This window comes from Xiphophorus maculatus, chromosome 12 (assembly GCF_002775205.1).
Source record: "Xiphophorus maculatus strain JP 163 A chromosome 12, X_maculatus-5.0-male, whole genome shotgun sequence".
In the NCBI taxonomy this organism is placed as follows: domain Eukaryota; kingdom Metazoa; phylum Chordata; class Actinopteri; order Cyprinodontiformes; family Poeciliidae; genus Xiphophorus; species Xiphophorus maculatus.
This window is the reverse complement of record NC_036454.1, coordinates 1346891-1371675: the sequence shown is the minus strand read 5'-3', so window position 1 is coordinate 1371675 and position 24785 is coordinate 1346891. Positions and strand designations below refer to the sequence as shown.

The 24785-nt window shown below is 46.5% G+C and overlaps 2 protein-coding genes and 2 long non-coding RNA genes across 4 annotated transcripts in view; 1 reads left to right on the top strand and 3 right to left on the bottom strand.

Annotated features, from left to right (window-relative positions):
• Positions 1–831: 831 nt before the first annotated feature.
• Positions 832–9300, bottom strand: pomt1 (protein O-mannosyltransferase 1). The gene is made up of 20 exons (XM_005815729.3): positions 9166–9300; positions 8574–8695; positions 8386–8492; positions 8262–8312; positions 5709–5855; positions 5491–5599; positions 5357–5416; positions 5148–5241; positions 4910–5065; positions 3987–4117; positions 3816–3911; positions 3662–3754; positions 3495–3591; positions 3172–3264; positions 2950–3070; positions 1959–2056; positions 1759–1872; positions 1556–1682; positions 1298–1475; positions 832–1140 (listed from the first exon to the last, which is right to left on the bottom strand). Exons 2-20 carry the CDS (start codon positions 8684–8686, stop codon positions 966–968), a joined length of 2160 nt encoding a protein of 719 aa, XP_005815786.2. The 5' UTR covers positions 8687–8695; positions 9166–9300; the 3' UTR covers positions 832–965.
• A 2483-nt stretch (positions 9301–11783) lies between these two features.
• On the bottom strand, positions 11784–12449 carry LOC111610361. Its single transcript, XR_002753629.1, has 3 exons — positions 12412–12449; positions 11905–12058; positions 11784–11826 (listed from the first exon to the last, which is right to left on the bottom strand). It is a non-coding gene; the product is annotated as an uncharacterized LOC111610361 (long non-coding RNA).
• A 5652-nt stretch (positions 12450–18101) lies between these two features.
• Positions 18102–20088, top strand: LOC111610353. The gene is made up of 3 exons (XR_002753621.1): positions 18102–18164; positions 18882–19007; positions 19080–20088. It is a non-coding gene; the product is annotated as an uncharacterized LOC111610353 (long non-coding RNA).
• A 2758-nt stretch (positions 20089–22846) lies between these two features.
• Positions 22847–24785, bottom strand: part of rapgef1 (Rap guanine nucleotide exchange factor 1) — a 43012-nt gene continuing 41073 nt past the window's right edge. Inside the window, exons 17-23 of the mRNA XM_023343830.1 lie at positions 24663–24747; positions 24487–24581; positions 24273–24351; positions 24098–24199; positions 23920–24017; positions 23693–23833; positions 22847–23612 (exon numbers count right to left, since the gene is read on the bottom strand). Of these exons, the coding sequence (XP_023199598.1) occupies positions 23477–23612; positions 23693–23833; positions 23920–24017; positions 24098–24199; positions 24273–24351; positions 24487–24581; positions 24663–24747 (736 nt within the window). The 3' untranslated portion in view covers positions 22847–23476. The remainder of the gene's footprint in view (positions 23613–23692; positions 23834–23919; positions 24018–24097; positions 24200–24272; positions 24352–24486; positions 24582–24662; positions 24748–24785) is intronic.

The window sequence follows — 24785 nt, the reverse complement described above, 5'->3', positions numbered from 1 at the left end:
ATGCAGATGACACACAGCTCTACATTACGATGTCACCAGGTGACCTTTGACCCCATCCAATCACTGAACAGATGCTTAGAACAGATAAATGTGTGGATGTGCCAAAACTTTCTCCAGCTGAACAGAAACAAAACTGAAGTTATTATTGTTGGACCTAAAGAGGAACATCTATCGCAGGGGTGTCGAACTCCAGTCCTCAAGGGCCGCTGTCCTGCAACTTTTAGATGAGCCTCTGCTGCACCACCTGAACAGAATAATTAGGTCATTAAGGCTCTGGAGAACTGATCTACACAAGGAGGAGGTCATTAAGTCATTTCATTCCAGTGGTTTGTACTTGTGGCACATCTAAAAACTGCAGGACAGCGGCCCTCGAGGCCTGGAGTTTGAGACCTGTGATCTAGAGTCATAGATCTAGAGTTATAAATATAGAGTCATAGATCTAGAGTTAAAGATATATAGTCATAGATCTAGAGCTATAGATCTAGAGTCAATGCACAGCTTCAGTTATTACAACTAAAAACCAGCGATCAGCCCGAAACCTGGGAGTAGTGATGGACTCTGACCTGAACCTCCAGAGCCACATAAAGACAGTTACAAAGTCAGTTTGTTATGATGTAAAGCTCTTTGAAATGTCTTGCTGCTGAAATGTGCTATACAAATAACATTTGATTGATTGATTAATTGATTGATTGATTGATTGATTGATTGATTGATTGATTGATTGATTGAACTGATGGATGATGAACTGATGGATGGATGATGGATGGATGATCTGTCCTTACTGAGCAGACTCAGACACTCCAGTCTGTTGACCGACAGGAAGTGTGTCTCTTTCAAAATAAAAGCACAATGTTTTAATACTCAGCTCTTACTGCTTTATCAGCAATTACTGTTACATCATCAGGTCACATGACTAAAGCTGATGGTGCATTCGGGATTGGCTCGTAAAGACCAGTGTCAGTGTCTCAGCGGCGGCGGTACAGGATGTCCCAGCTGTCTCTCCACTTCAGCGCCTGCAGCTGATTGGCTGTCAGCTCGGGGTTCCCGTAGGTCAGAGGACAGAAGGTCCAGTAGGACAGGAAGATGGACATCAGGACAGCCGCCGTGCAGACGCTCAGCACGTGGCGGGACGTCCCACTGCTGCAGACAGAAACAGAGCCATCACTGTCCACAGGAAGCAGAAGAGCAGCCTTTCAAAGTAAAGGCAAAGCTAAAGCTGAGTGGGTGGAGTTAGCATGTCCTCCATGTTCTCCGCCACCTGCTGTCTCCAACGTTCCCCGTCTCTGCGTGTGCGTACCTGAGCAGGTGAGTGTGTATGTGCTCCAGCAGGGCGGGGCTCAGCAGGTAGAGGTAGCAGAGGGCGGGCAGGTAGTGGTACAGGAAGAGAGTCCGCTCCATCAGCAGGAAGGGCAGGAAGTTCACCGCCCAGCCGCCGCCGCAGAGCAGGCCCACAGACGCAAACCGCTGCCACGCATCTGCAGACGCAACACGTCGGAACCGGGTCAGAACCGCATCAGAACCGGGCCAAACAGCAGAACCTGCCAGGAAACTGTACCATCAGGTAGGTCTTTGAAGCCCCGCCTCCTCCTCAGCAGGTACAGCACCACCAGCAGCTGATAGGCCAGCAGGCTGAGGTTGGCCACGCCCCATGACACTGGGTTACCAATCAGATGGATTTGAGCCTGAAACACAGCCGGCCAATCAGAGATCAGGACCAAATACTGTGTGTGTGTATTTCTGAGTGTGTGTGTGTGTTACATTGGACGAGGGGTGCAGCCAGTAGGCGATGTTGGTTTCCATGGTGATCCACTCTAAAGGGGCGGAGCTGTACTTGTGTTCAGACTCTTCCTGTTTCACGGTCAGCATCTTCCACTGCAGTGACATCACAGTATGACATCATCAGAGGGATCACAGCATCACCTGGGAGTGACATCGCCGTGATGCGTTCATGGTCATACCTGGAGCTCCGTGAATTTGGACCAGAAGGAGATTTTTCTGTCGACGTCGATGTGTGTCGGAGAGTGAAGCTCCGCCTCCCGCTCCTTCTGCTCCTGACCTGCAGGTGATGCATCATGGGAGATAGTGATGTCACTACACGAGGCCATCAGCTGCTGCTCCCCAAACCTTCATGTTCTTTTCTCTATAGATGGGGATGTTGACCTTTGACCCTGTCTCTCTGTGTTTAGAGATCTAGGATAGTTGTAACCACAGACTTTATCTGAGAATATTTGTTTCAGATTTAAACACAGGAATCAACTATGTTGTTTATGCTGCAATGCATCCTGGGTAAAGGACGTATGCTAGCTGCTACAGTGCTAGCTCCGTCCAGCTGGAACAGTCAGAAAAGCTCAGTCCTTAGAGTAGGGGTCTCAAACTCCAGTCCTCAAGGGCCGCAGTCCTGCAACCTTTAGATGAGCCTCTGCTGCACCTGAACAGAATAATGAGGTCATTAAGGTTCTGGAGAACCGATCCACACCAGGAGGAGGAAATGAAGCCGTTTCATTCCAGTGGTTTGTACCTGTGGCTCATCTAAAACCTGCAGGACTGCGACTGGAGGCCTGGAGTTTGACTCCTGTGCCTCAGAGTGTGAACCCGAGAAAGAAAGATGGCGATGAGGAGCAAACTGGTGAGGAGGAGAGAGACAGCTGCTGGTAGCTAACCAGCTAACGCTAACCAGAAAGGAAAGCGTAGCGTCGCAGAGCTCCAGTCGCTAACACAAGGTGTTTGCAGTTAGCATTGAGATCAGAACATTTTCTGATATCACAACGTTTTGTTATCATGTCACTTTAAGCTTTATTCATTCATTATATTCAGTCTGTTTTTAGTCGGGTTAGCAGGAGTTTTCCTCTCCACTGTTGCTCCATGTTATTGAAGGAATCTGGACTCCATGTTGTGACAGACTGATAGCTGACTATCTAGACTCGGTTCTGCGGGTTCTGCGGGTCGTACTGGTTCCGTATCGGTGCTCCTCCACCGTCCAGCCCAGGCTGCCGCTGTGAGCCTTCAGCAGCTTCTCCGCCACGACCTCCATCTGACGGAAACCCCAGTCTGGGAGAGGCAGGCCGCTCAGCTGTACACACACACACACACACACACACACACACACACACACACACAGGTTAACCTGATGCTCTGCTCAGCCACTGCGGTGACATCACTTCCTGTGAGGACCTTGAGGACAGCTGAAGTGTTGAGGTGGACCAATCGGACCTCAGAGACGATCGTCTTCCACTCCTCTGACTCCGCCTCCCTGTTGTAGATCTCCTGAAGGCAAAACACAAAGACCAGGCTCAGCAGAACCAGAACCGGGCTCGGTAGGTGTTCCTGCTGGTCATTACTGGTGCAACTGGAGGTAAAGCTGAACTAGCATCTAGCTTAGCGTCTGGTTCAGCCAGAGGATCAATCTTGCTCTGCTCTGTCCTGTGGCTCCTCCCCCTCCTTAACTCAGAGTAAAGTGTCCCTGGTGCGGTCCGGTTCGGTTCGGTCGGACTCACCAGCCTCCACAGGTTCTGGGTTGCCATGGAAACGTTGAAGTCTATGTATCCGGAAACCTCCTGCGCGTGCGGACTCATGGGCGCGGCCACATCGTGGCTACCGCAGAAGAAGAAGAAGGTCAGCGCTGACGGCAGCAGAGTGACATCACAGCAGGTGAGCTGCGTACCTGTTGAGGAGGCGTGATGTCATCCCATGAACCAGCTGGATGATGTCACCGTGTCGCACGGGTCGGGGCGGAGAGTCCACCACCAGCTCCTGTCTGAGACACACCTGCTGGGACCTGCAGAACCCAACCTGGTTCTGCTCCGGTTCTGACCTACCTGGCCGGGTCCTTGATGATCCACCAGTTGTTGACGTCCTTGAAGGCGTAGCAGGTCACCTGCTGCTGGTGGGAGCTGCCCCGCCCATTTTCATACCTGAACACAGAAACAGGAAGTTACCATTTTGTCCTCAGAGGCTTCTGATTGGCTGCAGGGTCGAGCCGGCGGCACCTGATTGGATAGTTGGCTTTGTGTGAGTGGAGCCAGCAGGGGACGGGCCGGGGGGCGGAGCTCCGTAAGGTCACCTGACTACCGAACGCCACCTGCAGGGGCTGACCCCGCGTGACCCTGGAGAGACCGCCCTGAAACGGACAAGCAGTCCACCAGCTGCCGATCAATCAGAACCATTGATCTGTGATCGGACTGGACGTCGGGTGAGTCATCGTCGCTTCGGATCGAGTCAGGAACGTCGGGTCGGGGAAATGTCCTGCTGGTTTGACCTTTCACAGGTCAGGAAAAGTTTTATAAAATATAGAGACTTTGCGAAGTCGGTCCGCTATGCTAGCTAACATGTAGCTGAGCTGCAGTCTGTGTTTCGCTTCACGCAGATCACCAGCAGAGCTAAGATCTCGGTCTGTCGGTTTCCATGGCAACGGGTGCAGTCCACACAGAGAGTGATTAAAGTCAGAAAATAAGTGTTTCTGTTTGTGACGGTTAAAAACGACCGACTGCCTCATGTGGTTCATATTCACAACATCCAGGAAACATTTCAGGCAGTGAGGCAGAAAACAGTGGAATTAAATTATTGACCAACATTTTCAAAAATGCGTTTAGTGTACAGACAGAAACCAAACTGTATACAGATTTATGTACAAATATTTTTACTTTTTACACATCAAAACATTGGCAAGTTTCTGAGATTTAATTTTAAAAAGTTTATAGAAATCAGACAAGAAGCTACAAACATTTGACAGATTTCTGCTCATCCTGCACTGGATAGCTCATTAGCAGCTCACAGCTACAGCGGCTAGCAGCTATGTCTGCTAACAGCGGCTAGCAGCTATAGCAGCTAGTAGCTATAGCGGCTAACAGGCAGGACCCTCCAGTCGGTTCCTGCTGAGGAACACCTGAGCCAGGTGAGAGGGCGGGGCTACCTGTAGGCTGGCCTGAAAGGCGGAGCTCATCAGCTGGTCATGTGGTCCGCTGCGCTGGAGGACGCTCAGGTGGACGTAGAACCAGAACACGTAGAGCAGAACCGGAACCACCAACAGGCACAGAACCTTCCAACCACACTGAACACACACACTCATCTGCTCCACACACACGGAGAGAACCGGGTCAGACAGAACCGGGTCAAACAGAACCGGGTCAGACAGAACCTTCTGGACTCACATGACTCTGGGCCCGGTCTCCAATTAGCTTCCAGCTGTTCAGCGAGGCCACGCCCAGCAGCAACAGGTAGGAGAACAGGCCCGTGTACTTCACCCTGCCGAGGTCAAAGGTCACATTAAACACGCTACGCTAAACATACTAAACAAGACATGCTATGCTAGACATGCTATGCTAAGCATGACGCTGGCATGTGGCAGAGAGGTCCTCACCCAACAGCAGCCGCACACGACACACCTGAGAGGAGGAGCCAGCCGTACCTGGACCAGCACCTGAGGAAGAGGAGGAGATGATGGTGAGAGCTGATCCCTTGGGGTCGGGGTCAAAGGTTACAGGCGGTACTCACCTGCCGGGGGCGTTGTGGAAGCGGAGGTATGAGAAGAACGCCAGCAGGACGAAGAAAATGAGCAAAGACTCCAGCAACATGAAGCGTGATTGGACGATCAGAGAGTTCTCTGAAACCATAGAAACGCTCACATCAGGTGATCCTCATAGGCCCTGAACGCGCCACGACCCGGCCGGGTCCTGAACGCACCACGAGCCGGCCGGGTCCTGAAGACTCACCCAGCAGCAGCAGCAGAGCGGCTCCCAGGGCCGACAGGTGAGAACACCTGAGCTCCAGAGTCAGCAGGTAACCCAGCGGGACGCAGAGAGCTCCACCCAGAGCCGGCAGCAGCCGGAGGCTCCACACACTGAGGCTGCAGGGATACGCTGAGACACAAAACCAACGCACCTCATTCATTAGAGAGGCTGGACAAAACCAGAGAAGAAGAACAATCCACAGACCTCCGACCGCAGCAGCAGGACATCCATCCATCATCCATCCATCATCCATCCATCATTCATCCATCATTCATCCAGCCATCATTCATCCATCATCCATCCATCATTCATCCAGCCATCATTCATCCATCATTCATCCATCATCCATCCATCATTCATCCAGCCATCATTCATCCATCATCCATCCATCATCCATCCATCATTCATCCATCATCCATCCATCATTCATCCATCATCCATCCATCATTCATCCATCATCCATCCATCATTCATCCATCATCCATCCATCATTCATCCAGCCATCATTCATCCATCATTCATCCATCATTCATCCATCATTCATCCAGCCATCATTCATCCATCATTCATCCAGCCATCATCCATCCATCATTCATCCAGCCATCATCCATCCATCATTCATCCATCCATCCATCCATCATTCATCCATCCATCCATCATCCATCCATCCATCATCCATCCATCCATCCCAGCCTGGATTAGAGGATTTTGATGGTGGTGTTGAAAGAATGTCTGATCTGTTCTGACCCAACGTTGGACGTTGAACGTTGGCCAATGTCCAACGTCTGGCCAACGTCCAACGTTGGACATTCTGGCCAACGTCCATCATGAATGCTTGATTGTTATTGGTCCAAGTTGGACGCGTCTTACGCTTTGGGGCGGAGCTTCATGGAGGGATTTCTCACGATGGTGGACAACAGAAAGTATGACAGCGGAGTGCAGGAACCAAAGAATAACACAGAGAGGTGGTGAAGGAAATATCTGAGCCAACAGGATTTTTTAAACCTAATGTTGAACATGGAACAGAACCACCGTCCCTCTCCGCTTCTTAAACGATAGCCTTGCTAGCAGCAGCTCTACGGTCCACCAGAACCTGGATCTGGGTCTGATCTGGTGCCTGAGGTGTTACAGACGGCGGAAGGTTTACAAAAAATCTGAAACGATTCCTCTCCAGATGGCGCTTTGAAAGCCAGCACCGTGCGGTGAGACATCCAAACCGCCACGGCTGTTAGCGATGCTAAAGTCAGCGATGCTAAAGTCAGCGATGCTTTGAAACGAGTTTCTGTGACTGGAAAAAAAGCAACAGAACGATTTAAAGAGCAAGAAAACAGCAAATCGCCTGCTCTGCTCACTCAGTGCGAACTGTAAAAAGCGGAACCAGCTTGTTGCTGCGTTCACACCAAACACGTTTTGAGCGTCAGGCGTCGAGGGCCGTTGCAGCGCGATTCTTTTTTTTTTATTTTATTCATCCCAGCAGGGAAATTATTTCGCAGTTACAGCACACGACAGGAGCTGCATCTGCAGGCAGCCAGCTGAGCCGGCGCCATTTTTTGAAGGAGGACATGCGGCAGAGGTCGTCGGGACCGGGAGTCGAACCCGCGACGTCCGCGGGTCTAAGGCCTCCAAACGTGGGGGGTGCTAACCCGCTGCGCCACCACAGCGGATTCGAACCGTTTGGAGCGTTTGACGCGTCTGATGCTCCACATAGACGTTGAATGTAAAGCAGACGCGCCTGACGCTCTAAACGCGTTTGGTGTGAACGCAGCATTAGCCTCCAGCTAGCAGCGGCGGGAGGAAATGTCCTACTGCTACAGGCGAAGGTCAAAGGGTACAAAACAGCTAAATGTCCTGACAGATAAACCAAAGGTTTGACCAGGTTTGGCTGTCAGAGGGGAAATATTGACCCTGACTGTCTGAGCTTCTAATTATTATAAACCTGATAATTAGAGAGAAAGATTCAGTTGATAAAATTTGAAAGAGATTTGAGAGATAAAAGATATGAAGGATAAATAAATTCAGTACATAGAGAATGAATAGAGAACGTCTTTCTGAGGAATATTCAAGATGTTCCCGTGTTTCTTTAATAACTACTAAATATGTTTAGTTTGTTATTTTGTCTCAACATTTATTAGCTAGCAGCTGTTCTACAGACACACTGAGGTTCAAAAGAAAGCAGCAAAATTCTCAGGATGATTTTTAAAAGACCCGACTGGATGATTTCTGTTTAAAAAGAATTTAAACAGAACCTAACCCTAACCCTCGTCAACATGAGGAAACCTGCAAGGGAGTCGACCTGGTGGGCGGGGCCATTACTCAGCCCCGCCCACAGTGGCTGATTATTGACACCTTGTAGGTTTTTATATATATATATAAAATTTATTTATATATATGTGTGTGTGTGTGTGTGTGTGTGTAACCATGATTACATGGGGCCCGCCCCTTGGCTCAAGCCCAGGGGCCCATATCCTCCTAAACCCGGCCCTGCATCATCCATCCATCCTCTAACTGGTTTCCCCTGACCGGTTCTGATGGTACCTGCTCCAATTCGGTTCCCGACAAAGTTCCCGTCGAAGCCGCCCAGGTAAGCTGCAACAGGAAGAACAGGAAGTGAGTCGCGAGCCCCGCTGCGTGGCGGCAGCCCGTTGCCATGGTAACTCACCTCCCAGAGCCAGGAGGGCGTGGCCTAGCGGCGGGCCGCTGTCGTCGATGAAGAACGTTCTCTTCATGTAGAGAGAGAGGAACTGGCCGTAGTAGACCTCATCGAACCTGCACACACACAGAGGTTCTGGTTCCGGCTCCGGGACCGCGACCGGGACCGGGACCGGACCGTACGCAGCGGACACTCACACCACGGCGCCGGGGTAGCCCAGCCCGCTCAGCCGGGTCCACAGAGACAGCAGGGTCACTAGAACCAGAACCAGGTCCAGCCGGGCCGTCACCATCAGGGGGAGATGCAGCATGGCTGGCGCCTAAATGGGTCAGAACCAGAACCGTCAACCTAGCAGAACCAGTTGCTGAAACAGAACCAGAACTTCATGGCTCCAAAGAGCTCGGAGGGCTCAGAACTTCTGGACCGGGCTGGAGGTCCGGCAGTAGCAGAACTCTTCAGATTCTGAAGTTCAGAACAGATCGTCCTCTTGTCGGACCGGCACCAGAACCAAGATGGACGGTTCTGACTTTTCAAACGGCCCAAGGGGCTCTGGAGGAGGTTCAGAACCGAACTTTCTGAAGAGGATCCAGTTTGAACTCCGGAATGAAAACTGAACTTTAGAACCCGGTTCCGTTCTGAGCCGGATCAGTGCTGTGCTCTCTGAACTGGACCGGTTCTTCATGATGAACCGAACCATTCCGTCCACCAGGATCAGATCCTGTCTGGACCAGCAGCGATTCGGTACGGTTCGGTTCTGCCGGGTCAACTTTCTACTCTCGCGAGACTTGCCTTTAATCCTGCTCGCGGCTCTGCGGGTCCCCTGCTGACGTCATCCAGGTACCGGTTCGGCTGGTCCCGTCTCTTAGCAGCTGCAGACCGGCCACTACTTCTTCTTCTTCTTCTTCTTCTTCTTCTTCTTCTTCTTCTTCTTCTTCCTGTTTGGTAGTGGATGGTAACCAAGACAACGGCTCATTACCGCCACCTGGCGATATTGATTTTTCATCAATAGATTGGAAATAATTGGCTATTTTTACGTTTTCAATAGAAACTTCCTGTAGAATTTATTCCTCTTCGTTTTGCAGAAGTTTTCTTTATTTTAATAAGCTGGTTCTACAGTAGATGTGAACTGAATCCAGATCTGATCCAGATCTGGTCCAGATCTGATCCAGATCTGGTCCAGATCTGATCCAGATCTGGTCCAGATCTGGTCCAGATCTGGTCCAGGCCCGGCAGCATTGGACAAGTCCACCTGCTGCAGCAAACAGAGAGGGGCGGGGCCGGACCGCTGTCAGTCTCATACCTTATATGGAAATGGGACTATTTCATTCCGGAAATGAAGGGGGCGCTAGTGACACTATTTCCTGTACCGACCGTGTTATAATAATTATACTAATAATAACGTATTTTATTTGACAACGCCTTTTAAAACCCAAGAAGACTTTCAACATTAAAATACAAATTAAATAGTAAAGAAATGGCTACATAACGTGATATGTCACGTGGTATGTCTGTCACGTGGTAAGTCCCTTTTTATTTTTAAATCTTTATTAAATCTTTATTTAAAATGATATTAGTAACAAACAATCTAGAATAAGCAACAATAAGGAAACATTATGGAGATGTATTTATCTATCCTTACACCCTATCTATCTCAAACAAAAGTAATAAAACATGAATCAAATCAATATTTTGGAGACAAATGTACATTACATTAAGAGCACATTTATCCATCCATTAATTATCATGAATTATCCCTATAGTGGGTCATGAGGGCTGCTGACCCTGGACAGATCGCCTGTCCGTCACAGATTAAGAAAACAGATAAAAACAAATGAAGTTCAAATAATATATTTTGATGTTGTGAATGGTACTCTTAAAATAAATAAGTTACAATCTAAAATATAATAGCCTCTGGCTTATTAAATAAGAACTAGATGGAAAAGAGGTTTGGTCAGTAAAACATTTAGTCAACAATTTTGGCCAACTTAGTACGTCCATTCACAGAGCACTTTTGTTGTTTATTTGCCAAATATTTTTCTTATTATTCACATTGTGAATATAATTTACAAACAAACCAAAAGACTTCTGAACTTCTAACAAGTGCCACTCAGAAAACTAGAATATTTTTGGTTGATTCTATAAACCATAGCCATATAAACTAATAGCTGACCTGGCTCAGTTATTATCATTGTTTACCATAATGTCTCATTGGAAACTTTTGCTATAAGGACTCCAGTTCAACCAGTAAACTGACTGGTGTCCCACTATTCCATTTATAAATTCCATATCAATTCTATCAATTGCAATCGATTCATAAAATAAAGACCTTAAATATCCAATTGTTGCAAAACCCAAAGAGATTAATTAAAACTTTAAATGTAGCTTCAGCCTGGAAAGACTCACACAGAGAGAAAGTTTTAGAAAGTTTATTTGACAAGAAATAATCTTTGGGGCTCGGACCCCGGCAGTAGACACTGCGCTGGTAACTGCCAGAGAGAATGATCTTTTTTCTATATGAAAACCTTTTTGAATAAAGTCACTGGTTACATAAATTAAACCAATGTGTAATTTCTAACTATAACTGTCTTCATCTCACCTGCTCAGCCAATCACCTGATCAGGTGTCTCCATCCCAGCCTAACGGCGCCGGGCTCATCTCTCTTCATAAAGTCAGGATACCTTTAATCTTATGTTTGTATTATGACTTTGTAACTGAACAATATGTTTCTGTATGTGCTACTTTATTACAAAAAGCCCAACAGTTGATTCTGTTAAAACATAAACTTAGCTGTATGTCAGGTTTGTAAAGAAAATTTGATTCCAGTCATTGTTCCAAAAGTATAGGAAACATTGTATTTACACATATGAAATATTGCAAGTTATTAGCTTTGCTTGCATTTAAACTTTTTAAAACAAGGTTATCCTATTGTTAAACAACGCTGTTACAATATATTTACAACTACTTTATTGGTTCTACTCTCTCCAACAAATTACAGCCACAATGTAACTTTGTGTGGAAACGGCACCATTTCTATGAAAACTAAATAATGTAAATCAACTGAGCTACAAGAAAAGGAACATTCAAAAATGTAAATAATATTGAAAGAACACATTATTAAAAAGGATGACTGCACACGTCAAAAGGCAAATATTCTTCAGCAGAAATGATTTAAAATGGCCTGTCACAAAAAAAACTAACAATGTGTGACAACTGAAATGTGTGAAAGACTGTGGAAAGCAACTAATATTCTCCTTGCATTCAGTATTGACAGCCAGTGCAGTGTCCAGGTTGGCCATCACAGTAGTTACCAGGGTACTCTCCTCGTCTTCCATCGCCGGTGAAGCCCACAGTCTTTATATTACCGGTGGCAGGAGGAACACGTTACAACCGCAAAAGGAATCCGGTTTTCTGCCTTGAATGTTTCTGAAAATTTTCCCCAGTTGATCTCACCTGTTAATGAAAAATCAATTTCATGTAGTTGAAATCTAATTTCACATGTTTTAGGTAAAAAAAGTCAAAGGTCCTTACCATCCAGCCAAGCAAAGTGAGTCTTCTTCCTGAAAACTGGCTCAGACTCAACGGCTTCAAAGCACCTGCAGGTCGATGCCAAGGTGAGGTAGGCTGAGTCTCCCTGTGCTAGCGCCACCTCCTGGAGAACAGCTTCAAGAACATTCAGAGGCATCTGAAAAAAACAAAATAAAAAATCACATTGCACATTATGATCAGTAAAACGGTAGTTAATAATAGCCATTTCACCAAATACTTTGTTACTCTTACTAGTGTAGTTTATTGCAGTTACTTACTAAAACTATACTGAAGTTGTGCTACTCGTCATTATATTATCACATCTGGGTACTACACCCAACTATAATGGCTGCTGTTAGTTTATAAAATATATTAGACTTTCCAGAAATTTAACATTGGTGTACACAACATATTTAAAAAAGATTAACCTTTAAAAATAAAAGAGAAACAGTAGAAAACTGATAAGTATGTAAAAAATATTTTATATTTTTCAAGTGTAGTTATACATACCGTTATGTTGAACCATAGCAGTTTGTGCTAAATGGATCTGTAGCTTGTATGAGCAAAGGGACAGAAATATTTATGTTCATGTTGCAAATAGATACGTGGATCTGTATAATGAAAATAAAAAATAAAGTTTGAGCATAAAACACATTTCTCAATTATACATGTTATCTACATGTATAACACCACTCTACACCCTCGGCAGGGTCCTGGAGGGTGCATGGGAGTTCGCCCAACCAGTCTACATGTGTTTTGTGGACTTGGAGAAGGCGTTCGACCGTGTCCCTCGGGGAGCCCTGTGGGGGGTTCTCCGGGAGTATGGGGTACCGGGCCCTTTGATACGGGCTGTCAGGTCTCTGTATGACCGGTGTCAGAGTCTGGTCCACATTGCCGGCAGTAAGTCGGGCTCGTTTCCGATGAGAGTTGGACTCCGCCAGGGCTGCCCTTTGTCACCGATTCTGTTCATCACTTTCATGGACAGAATTTCTAGGCGCAGCCAAGGTGTTGAGGGGATCCGATTTGGTGGCCTTAGGATCTCATCTCTGCTTTTCGCAGACGATGTGGTCCTTTTGGCTTCATCAGATCGTGATCTGCAGCTCTCGCTGGAGCGGTTCGCAGCCGAGTGTGAAGCGGCCGGGATGGGGATCAGTGCCTCCAAATCCGAGGCCATGGTCTTGAGCCGGAAAAGGGTAGAGTGCCTTCTCCGGGTCAGGGGGGGTGTCCTGCCCCAAGTGGAGGAGTTCAAGTATCTCGGGATCTTGTTCACGAATGGGGGAAGAAGGGAGCGGGAGATCGACAGGCGGATTGGTGCAGCGTCTGCTGTCAAGCGGGCGTTGTACCGGTCCGTCGTGGTGAAGAGAGAGCTGAGCCAAAAAGAGAAGCTCTCGATTTACCGGTCGATCTACGTTCCCACCCTCATCTATGGTCATGAGCTTTGGGTCATGACCGAAAGAACGAGATCGCAGATACAAGCGGTCGAAATGGGTTTTCTCCGTAGGGTGGCTGGGCTCTCCCTTAGAGATAGGGTGAGAAGCTCAGTCATCCAGGAGGGACTCAGAGTAGAGCCGCTGCTCCTTCACATCGAGAGGAGCCAGTTGAGGTGGCTCTGGCATCTGGTCAGGATGCCTCCTGGACGCCTCCCTGGTGAGGTGTTCCGGGCACGTCCCACCGGGAGGAGGCCCCGGGGAAGACCCAGGACACGCTGGAGGGACTATGTCTCTCGGCTGGCCTGGGAACGCCTCGGGATTCCCCCGGAAGAGCTAGAAGAAGTGGCTGGGGAGAGGAAAGTCTGGGCCTCCCTTCTGAAGCTGCTACCCCCGCGACCCGACCTCGGATAAGCGGAAGAAGATGGATGGATGGATGGATGGATCTACTTTTCTATTTTTATCTAATGGTGCCCTGCGGGATAATAACTAGCTATGCTACATGCTAAAATTAGCCTTCCCCTGTATGAATTACGAATTTCACTAGTTTACAGCTGTTAATTGTATTTTCAACCTAATCTAGAAAAGCGTATTGATTTACTATGTGAAAAAATGTAAGAAGGTAAAAATACCTTTTGTTGACTTTGTGAGTTTTGCATTGTTGATCGTGAGCCGAACACCAGTGGAACAACCTCTAACTTCTTCCTTTCTTCTTCCTTTCCTCTTAACTCGCGTCTTAAGGTATTTATACTAGTGATTATGAAAATAGCGCCCCCTTCATTTCCGGAATGCAATAGTCCCATTTCCAAATAAGGTATGGGACTGACGGAAAGGTCTGTCCCCGCCCCTTTCTGTTTGCTGCAGCGAGGTCCTTCTCGCATTGGGGGGTTTGGGGGCATCAGCCGTTCCTCCCCGGACTGGAAGCTGGTTGTTGTTTTTACCTTAAAGTTGCCGACTCTGTGATTCCTGTATCGGTTTGATACAGTAGGTGCGTCTGCACTCCCCATATCTGTGCCCTATGTCCCTCTTTTTCAGCAGTTAAATCTGTTTAATCCGTTATTAACACGTCGTAACCCGTTTTTCCGAGCCGCCTTTAAACGCAACATGAGGCCTAAGACGCTAGCTGGGTTTACACCTGCTGCAGCTGCTCAGAGCTGCTCAGGTAGACCTTACCTGTAGACCTGATGGATGGATAAATAAAGACACATAGCATAATAGAATACAGACAGTAATGTTAGCTAGCTTGGTTAGCCACCTAGTTTCAAGAAACATGGTCTTTCGTGCCCACACACACACTCACACACACATAATGGATGTTGACATCGTCCATTATTGACATTTAATCATTGATGTTGTAAAATTGCTGTTATTGTAAAAATGTTCTACAAATTGTTCTAAAATGCTTAAAAAAGTGAAAAATGAAAATATTTCAAACATGAAATAATACTTGTGTGAAATAAAACACAGTATTATATAAAAACATTATTTTGAATCAAAATGACCAAAGTAGCAGAATAAACACATTGTTTGAAACCGGGGTCAGAGGTTAAACATGGCGTCTCCTCCCGTCTGCACTGTCCGTCGTTTTTTAAATTCATTTCATTTAAATCGTCTTTGCTAGTATTGATTAGGACAGAAATAGTCATTTCTAAATAGTTAGACGGATTAGTTCCACCTGAATGTGCGACTCTGTTCATAGTGATTATTATAAATGTCTGATTGTCTAAAACACTCCAATCCTTTAAAACGTCCACTTCTCTCATTTATATTCATTTCCGAGTAAATATGACAGATTTATGGCAAGCCGTTTTAACATAAATTCGGTTTTGCCGCCCTTACATTCCAGATATCAAATTGTTTTATGACTAGACGTTTTAGCGATTTAAGATATCGCTAATTACATTTTGACTAGTCGAAATGACGTCAGATTTACCATTGACTTGTAAGGAGACTTCAATTCAAGATATCTACAATGAATTACTGACTATCTGAAATACACATTTCAGATATGTACCATTAAATTATGACTAGTCATCATTTAATTCAAGATATCTCGATTTTAGTTTTAACTAGTCATAATTCTAATTAAAGATATCGAATGACAACATAATTCAAGATATCTTAAATGTATTTTTGGATAGGAGAAATGTAGTTTTGACTAGTGAAAACTAAATTATAGATATCTTAAAAGCAAATAAAGTGTAGACAAAACTAAATTATAGATATCTTGAATTGTAAGTTTGATTAGTCAAAATTCCTCTCTAAATGAATTAGAGATATCTTGAATTATTCAGCTTTAAGATATCTTAAATTGACATTCTGACATTACTGATATCTTGAATATGTTTTCTGTCTAGTCAAAACATCCCAGATTTACGTGGCCTTCTAGCCTCAGGCTGCTCGTTGTGCCAGTTCCTGGTCCACAATGTCAGGTCAGTCCAGCTCAAATACGGGTTTTTAACACAATATTCATATAACCTGCAACTTGTGCTTGACATGAATTAAGAAATACGGATCATTTAGTCTCTGCAACAAGAAGACTTTTTCGACGTTATGTCAAGGTAAGTGGATGTTCAGACTGGAACTGTAGCTTCCCAGGCTACGTTAGCTTCGTGCTAATGGAATAATGAAATATTAATTGGGAAAATTTAAGTAGCCTATTTAGTTAGCACTGGAGTTGCTATTCGCCCTATTAAATACGGAATAGTCCATTCATTTGGCAAGTAAATTTTAGTCCCATATTGAATAGATTTGTTGTGTTTTTGATTTGTGTCAGCAGCAGGCGAGAGGCGGAGTTCACCTGGACAGGTAGCCAGTCCATCGCAGTCTTTGTTCATTAGGAGAAATTAATTATTGGCTTTCACATTTTCATTTCACAATTTTCATAATCTACACAATTTTTTAAATTTCATTTGTAAAACTTCAATAAGCAGCTTTTTCAAAATAGTGACATCTGGCGGCCTTAGTTATATTATAGCTCATATCCAGCAGTTTCTCTCAGTAAGATCTTCATTACCAAAGAAAAATGATGTCTTTCTTCATCACATCATTACCAAAACACATAACAAGTAATGTGGTTCATTAATCTACATGAGACTTTGGTTCTTATTGAAACTGATGAAAGGTGGAAACGCCAGTTAGCAACACAGCATGTTATAGAAAATCATTAGCATCTGGTGGATCAATGGTTTGATTCTGTTGGGCTCATTGCAGCTCGAGTCCCGGATGGAAGACGAATATTTTCTTCCTTTCTGCCCCTAATATTGACCTCTGCCCCTAATATTGACCTCTGCCCCTAATATTGACCTCTGCCCCTAATATTGACCTCTGGCCCTAATATTGACCTCTGGCCCTAATATTGACCTCTGTCCGTAATATTGACCTCTGGCCCTAATATTGACCTCTGCCCCTAATATTGACCTCTGGCCCTAATATTGACCTCTGGCCCTAATATTGACCTCTGTCCGTAATATTGACCTCTGGCCCTAATATTGACCTCTGGCCCTAATATTGACCTCTGTCCGTAATATTGACCTCTGGCCCTAATATTGACCTCTCCCCCTAATATTGACCTCTGGCCCTAATATTGACCTCTGTCCGTAATATTGACCTCTGGCCCTAATATTGACCTCTGCCCCTAATATTGACCTCTGCCCCTAATATTGACCTCTGGCCCTAATATTGACCTCTGGCCCTAATATTGACCTCTCCCCCTAATATTGACCTCTGGCCCTAATATTGACCTCTGCCCCTAATATTGACGTCTGCCCCTAATATTGACCTCTGCCCCTAATATTGACCTCTCCCCCTAATATTGACCTCTGGCCCTAATATTGACCTCTGCCCCTAATATTGACGTCTGCCCCTAATATTGACCTCTGTCCGTAATATTGACCTCTGGCCCTAATATTGACCTCTGCCCCTAATATTGACCTCTGCCCCTAATATTGACCTGTGCCCCTAATATTGACGTCTGCCCCTAATATTGACCTCTGGCCCTAATATTGACCTCTGGCCCTAATATTGACCTCTCCCCCTAATATTGACCTCTGGCCCTAATATTGACCTCTCCCCCTAATATTGACCTCTGGCCCTAATATTGACGTCTGCCCCTAATATTGACCTCTGGCCCTAATATTGACCTCTCCCCCTAATATTGACCTCTGGCCCTAATATTGACGTCTGCCCCTAATATTGACCTCTGCCCCTAATATTGACCTCTGCCCCTAATATTGACCTCTGGCCCTAATATTGACGTCTGCCCCTAATATTGACCTCTCCCCCTAATATTGACCTCTCCCCCTAATATTGACCTCTGGCCCTAATATTGACCTCTGCTCCTAATATTGACCTCTGCCCCTAATATTGACCTCTGGCCCTAATATTGACCTCTGCCCCTAATATTGACCTCTGCCCCTAATATTGACCTCTGGCCCTAATATTGACACAGGTATGATTGTTTTGTACACAAAAATAATTTTATGTGGTATGGTAAATCCAGAGTAATATCTTCCACTATAATTTGAAATGTCTTGGCCATGTCTAGGTAACCTACTCAACCTCAGCAATGTCCAGCAGTTTGTTTCCAGAACCCTGCAGTTCCAGAACTGCAGCAGGAGTACAGGACGTCTCTCCAGAGGCTGAGAGGACCAACACACAACATCTGGGGGAAGAGCAGGTCATTCGTTTCAAGAACAATATATGCATTTTAGTTTTATATCTTATTTCTGATGTGAACTTTAACAATCTGTGCTGTATTCACAATAGACACTTCTAGATTGGCGATCTCTGCGGTCCCAGCAAGACGAAGAGTCTTTGTTAGCAGACCAAGAGAAAGTGAGTTAACATTTTTGTTATCATTTGTTGTTGTTGCTCATAATGTTGTTTTCTACCAGGAAAGGAGAAGACAGTTTTACCAGGTCTGAGAGGAAAGACATAATGTTAGGCAAATTGTATTTATTGTTATCAAATATTTGTTGTTTCATGTGCCTTTATAATGTTCTTGTCTTATATGCCTTTATTTGTTTCATCTTAGCATAAAGAAAGTTTCTGTGTTGTTGAATTACTTAGATTCCTTTCTCAGAAGGCCTCTGAGGAAGAGCAGAGAACCGTTTCCAACAGATTATCGGTCAGCAGAAACCTCTGCATCCTTAACCTGTTAGATATAAAACCGTCGCTGTGAAGACGTACAACTTGCTCTGTGTTATCCTGTGTCTGGAGCAGAATAATCTAGTGTGTAGATACCATGTGTTTTGTTAGTGACTAGCATTTGCAATCATGTGACTGAAGTGTTTTCCCCGCCCCTGTGAGACGCTCTCTGTAACAGGGATGCTAACAGCAATAGAAAGGGAGAACGGACACAGATGTTTTCAGAACGAAGAGATGTGAGACTGAAAACATCTGTGGATGTTCTCCTCGCGAGGACAAAAGAATCTAACTCTCTTGTCTTTCCTGTGTTTGTTAAATCTCTCACATATAAAAGTAAGAACTGTTACATTGTTAGGATGTCAGTGGTTTATGGATCAACTAAAGGCTTTAGTGCTCATGTTTTAGGCAACTGAAGAACGTCAGCAACGACTGGCGGCATATAAAGAACCGTCAAGTGAACTGCTGGTGAAGTTCAAATATCCGAATGGATTCACCAGGAAGAGAACTTTCAATGTGTCGGACCCAATTCAGGTAATGTGTTCATTCAGAGAATCTATCTTATTTATTTTTAAGTAACTGAAATTGCATTACAACTTTTTTAAGGTCTTGTTTGACTCGAGTGAAATAAATATTCAGTGTTCAACAAGCAGCATCATCCACACCAGCTGAGAGTCACTTATGGATCCTGGCATAACAACATCTGCAACTCTCTACGTGTTTTGGATTTCAACTCTAGATATTCAGGTAAAGTCCAAATCCCATACAATGTCGTCTCGGTATTTTTGATTTTTTTCCCCAAAATGTTTCAGAATGCCGCAACTAGACTTTTGACTGGATCCCAGAAACGAGAGCATTTAACACCAGAATCGGCTTCCCTGCATTGGTTACCAGTTTGTTATCGGATTGATTTGAAGTCTTTCATTGGTTTTTGAAACTTGACATGGCCTCGCTCCAGCTCATCTTCACGGCCATCCCAGTGCTGGAACACTTTGGTCAAATAATAAGTTGCTCTTACATATTCCTTGGACTGAGTGACAGTGAAGAGCAGCAGTGTTCGCTGCCACTGCTCCTAATGTTTGGAACAACTTTCTAATTTTTTAACATTTGATCTGCTCACAGGCTGGAACATTTCATATCGCTCCTTAAAACTCATTTTTATTCTTTGGCTTTTTGTCAGGCCTGACTTTGTAATTTTCTTGTCTGTTTTAATTTGTGTTTTTGTCTGTGCTACATGAATACTGCACAGACCTTTGGTGCAATAAAATTGGTTTTAAAAGTGCTTCATAGATAAAATTGACATTGACATGATTAGGTTTTATTTAGGAAAGGTGTCCAGTTCAGGCGGATGGAGTGCTGGAGCAGTCACTGTCCAAAGTCTACAGACATTTCTTTCTGACCGACGTCTTTGTCAGCCCAGCCACCACTGGCCCCAACATCTCCTCAGGTCCTGTCCACCATGCCCAACTGCCCAGAAACATCAACTTCGTTCTCCTCTGGGGCGACTGTGTCCCGGCCCTCCACTCAAGTACAAGGACACCAGAAGGACACCAGCAGCTTCTCCTTGATGCTGTTCCTCCTGAGAACCCTCAGGAAGTTCAGTCTTTGCTGGGCCTTTTTTATCAGCTCCAAGGTGTTCATGTTCCATGTGAGGCCCTGCTCAATGTGGACCCCCAGGAAACGGAAATCAGCTACCCTCTCCACACATTTTCCCCCAATGGTTAGTGGTGTAATGTCCGTTTCATTCCTCCTGTAATCTATTATGAGTTCTTTTGTCTTTGAGTTGTTGAGGAGCAGATTGTTCTCCCTGCACCACTGCAACAGCCGCTCCACCTCTCCCCTGTAGGCGGACTCGTCGCCTCCTGAGATGAGCCCCACCACTGTGGTGTCATCAGCAAACTTGATGATGGTGTTGCTGTGGTGGGCAGAGGTGCAGTCGTATGTGTACAGACAATAGAGCAGGGGGCTCAGCACACAGCCCTGTGGAGAGCCAGTACTAAGGCTGAGGGCAGTGGATGTATGTTTTCCCACCCTAACTCTCTGCTGTCGGTTGGTCAGGAAGCTCAGGATCCACATGCAGGTGGAGTGAGGGAGGCCCAGGTCCCCCAGTTTGTCCACCAGGACACGCAGTCAGAACGTATCTAAATGTTGCAGGAAACCAGAAATCGATGCCTGGATCTGAGGATCAGTGTGTTGAGATCTGAAAGGTTCTGATCCTCCAGTAAGTAAAATAACACCAGACCCGATCCGATCCATCAATCAGCCGTTTCGTCCTGTGTAGAGATAAATATAAAATGTTATTTATACACATAGAAATTCAATAAATTAGAATCGAAAGGCAATTTATTTCACTTAATTATATTCACTAGGGTGGGCTGCACAGTGGCACAGTTGGTAGCGCTGTTGCCTTGCAGCAAGAAGGTCCTGGGTTCGATTCCCGCCCCAGGGTCTTTCTGCATGGAGTCTGCATGTTCTCCCTGTGCATGCGTGGGTTCTCTCCGGGTACTCCGGCTTCCTCCCACAGTCCAAAAACATGACTGTTAGGTTAATTGGTCTCTCTAAATTCTCCCTAAGGGTGTGTGTGTGGGTGTGTGTGTGTGTGTGAATGGTTGTTTGTCCTGTCTGTCTCTGTGTTGCCCTGCGACAGACTGGCGACCTGTCCAGGTGACCCCGCCTCTCACCTGGAATGTAGCTGGAGAGGCAGCAGCTCCTCCTGACCCCATTAGGGACAAAGGTGAACAGAAAATGGATGGATGGCTGGATATTAACTTGGTGAATAAAATAAAAGGAAATTAAGAAAATCTCACAAACTATAAATACAAATATGAGTCAGCAACATGACTTAGGAACTTGATTGGAACCTGTTGGGCAAAACAGAAACTGTAAGAACCACTGGGAGATCATTTTATGGATTAAAGACAAACTGTGCTGAGTGACACTAAAATACACGGATTTAGCAACAAACAGCTAAAGTAGCAAAGCTCACATGAACATTAGCAGAATATCACAATACCAGACATATAAAACGTAATCTGAAATTATTTATAATTACTCCATGTCTCATTATAATCGGAGAGCAAAGCCTGCAGGTTTAGCTAATACCGAGGACAGAACCACCGGGTCGCTCCGTCTTGCTTCTTGGTTCCGACCAGCGAACCATTCCGCCACCCACTGGTCGTTTTCCAGACCACTTGGTCTCCTTTACCGCTCAAACATGCACAATATGTCGATAAATAATTTTAGGATATTATAAGAAAGTTGTGAGATTTACCATTTTCCACCAAACTAACGAATTTGCCACTTCAGCACAAGCACAGTGAGAAACGTTCAGAGGACAAAAACACTAGACTCAGGGAAACTCAGATGACCCAGCTTTCTGCTAGCATGTAAACGCACCATTTACACACAAATCTGGGAGCTCCGGAAGCGTGAAATGAGTCTCAAAAATCCTCGTGCATCGTAACCAGATCTGTGCGTAAATGCAGTTTTGTGTTTTCTCAACATTTGTAGGTGTAGGAGAAAGTTTATTTTATTTCTACGGTTTACAAATCATGTTTCACAGACACAACTATCCAAAGTTACACACAAAGATGCTTCCACGAGTTACAACTCCAGTATTACACACACACAGATATTTTGAGACTATTTTCACTCCATATGCTGTCAGGACCTCTGATGGACGGAAGTTAAATCTGGTTGAACTTTATTGAACTTCTTCTGCAGCTCAAATCATTTATTCAGAAAAATCACTAGTGAACGTCCGTCCAGCTGTCCTTTAGTGTGTCATCGGCCAGGTGTGTGACTCACACACCTGGAGACACGCCCACACACGCACACACACATGTGTCGCTCCGTGTGTGTGTGTGTGTCTCCAGGTGTGTGTCTCCATGTGTGTGTGTGTCTCCATGTGTGTGTGTGTCTCCATGTGTGTGTGTGTCTCCAGGTGTGTGTGTGTGTATGTCTCCAGGTGTGTGTGTGTCTCCATGTGTGTGTGTGTATGTCTCCAGGTGTGTGTCTCCAGGTGTGTGTGTGTGTCTCCAGGTGTGTGTGTGTATGTCTCCAGGTGTGTGTGTGTATGTCTCCAGGTGTGTGTCTCCATGTGTGTGTGTGTCTCCATGTGTGTGTGTGTCTCCAGGTGTGTGTGTGTATGTCTCCAGGTGTGTGTCTCCAGGTGTGTGTCTCCAGGTGTGTGTGTGTCTCCATGTGTGTGTGTGTATGTCTCCAGGTGTGTGTCTCCAGGTGTGTGTCTCCATGTGTGTGTGTGTATGTCTCCAGGTGTGTGTCTCCAGGTGTGTGTGTGTCTCCAGGTGTGTGTGTGTCTCCAGGTGTGTGTGTGTGTGTGTGTGTGTCTCCAGGTGTGTGTGTGTCTCCAGGTGTGTGTGTGTCTCCAGGTGTGTGTGTGTCTCCAGGTGTGTGTGTGTCTCCAGGTGTGTGTGTGTGTCTCAGTAAATCTCTGTCCTCCATCTTGAGCTGCAGCTCCTGATCGATCTGTCACCATCGTTCTGGTTCTGATGAAGTCCAGCCAGACCAGACCGATGGCTTCAGGAAGCAGGTTATCAGGTTCTGGGCTGACCCGGTATCGGCCTGGCTTTGAGGAGTTTCTGAAACAGAACCCCCTGGTACCGGGTCGGTACCGGGTCGCTGATGGTTGAGTTGAAACAATAAAAATCGTCTCTGAAGGAACTAATACCTGAGATTTAGCAGAGCTGCCGTTTGGCTCTGATCGTCTAACTGATCAATAGCTGATCAACCATCGGTGCAGTCGGGCCCAGAGGTCAGAGGTCAGCAGGCTGATGATAAGAGAAGTGGTTTCGTCTGACTGGACTCTGGAGCAGAACCAGGTGGTTCCAGGTGGAACCAGTGGAGAACACGTTCTGATGCGGAAGGGGCCACGCCCCCTCCTGACATGGTTCTGCCGGCACCGGTCCAGTCTGGGTCAGAACCAGGTCCACAAAGCCCAGCGGTATCCAGCAGACTCCAGTTGGCTGCTGCTCCTCCGCAGCTCATCTCTGATTGGCTCGTGGAGCGTTCCGTGGGCGGATCCTCAGAGAGAGTTCCCACAGAGCTTCCTCTGCCAGGTGATCGCTGAAGTCATTAAAGAACGACATGATGTCATCATCCCGCGCCAGAGAGTACCGCCTGCAGGGACACAGACCACACACTGATACGCTGATGGATGGCGGTTGGATGCATGTTGGATGGCGGTTGGATGCACTCACTCCCTCTGGAAGCTCCTCAGAGTGTCCAGGATGTTGAACTGCTGCCAGCACTTGGAGAAGTTGACCTGTGACCCCTGTGACGTTGTCAAGGTGTCGGGGTTCCCCAGGTGGACGAAGGTCAGGTCCTGCAGGATCAGCCCCCTGCAGGTGGAGCGGGTCAGACAGGGACAGGTGTTAGAGGCGTTGTCATGGCAACGCCTAGGCCAGCCCTCGGCAAGTGAACCTACAGGTAAGGGATGCAGGGAGGCTCCGCCTCCGCCAGCGCCGCGCGGTACGCCCTGAAGGACGACGAGCTGTCGATGAGCGAGGACACGTCCTCCAAGCTCTGGAAGACACAGGGGACAGTGAGGGGACAGGTGGGACAGTGAGGACAGGTGGGACAGTGAGGACAGGTGGGACAGGTACCTCTGCTGTGCTCCGCTGCCAGTCCAGCCGCCTCAGGGGGGCGGAGTCCAGGGCGGACAGGATGGACAGGTAGGAGTTGAAGTTGTTGAGTTTCCTCAGGTGCTGCGGAGACACAGGAGGGACACGTCCACCAGCTGGACAACACGGGGACACCGTCCTCATCCTCACCACTTACCTTCATCACCTTCAGGAACTTCAGCAGGTGTTTCTCTCTGTCCTGAGCTTTGTCCTGCAGGATGACCACAGAGCGCACCCTGGAGGTCAGAGGTCACACACAGCAGAGATCAGCTGGACTGACCCAACAGAACCAGGACCAGAACCTGGACCAGAACCAGAACCAGAACCAGAACCTGGACCAGAACCAGAACCTGAACCTGGGTTTTCCTCACCAGAAGGAAACGTTGTTGAAGTGCTGAGTGAACTCTGTCAGGTGAGGACTTCTCTCCTCGTTCTGCTCCTTGGACCAAAGCAACACCTCTGGGAGCTGGACAGGTGAGACAGACAGGTGAGACAGACGGGTGAGACAGACGGGTGAGACAGACGGGTGAGACAGACGGGTGAGCACCTGGATCTTGCAGAACAGGTCCGAGTCCAGCAGGGTGAGCTGTTCAGCCAGGTCCTGACTCCTGAAGTCCAGCAGAGTTCCTGGTCTGCCAGGTGAGACACACAGGTGAGACAGCGGCCAATC

Bases quoted from the DNA above. Each gene is read 5' to 3' on its own strand.
- pomt1 (XM_005815729.3), bottom strand. From the start codon at position 8,686: ATGCTGCATCTCCCCCTGATGGTGACGGCCCGGCTGGACCTGGTTCTG. The intron at 5,066-5,147 runs GTGAGTCCAGAA...TGTGTGGAGCAG, and splicing joins GAGACCGGGCCCAGAGTCAT to ATGAGTGTGTGTGTTCAGTG. The intron at 3,755-3,815 runs GTAGGTCAGAAC...GGTGTGTCTCAG, and splicing joins ATCATCAAGGACCCGGCCAG to ACAGGAGCTGGTGGTGGACT.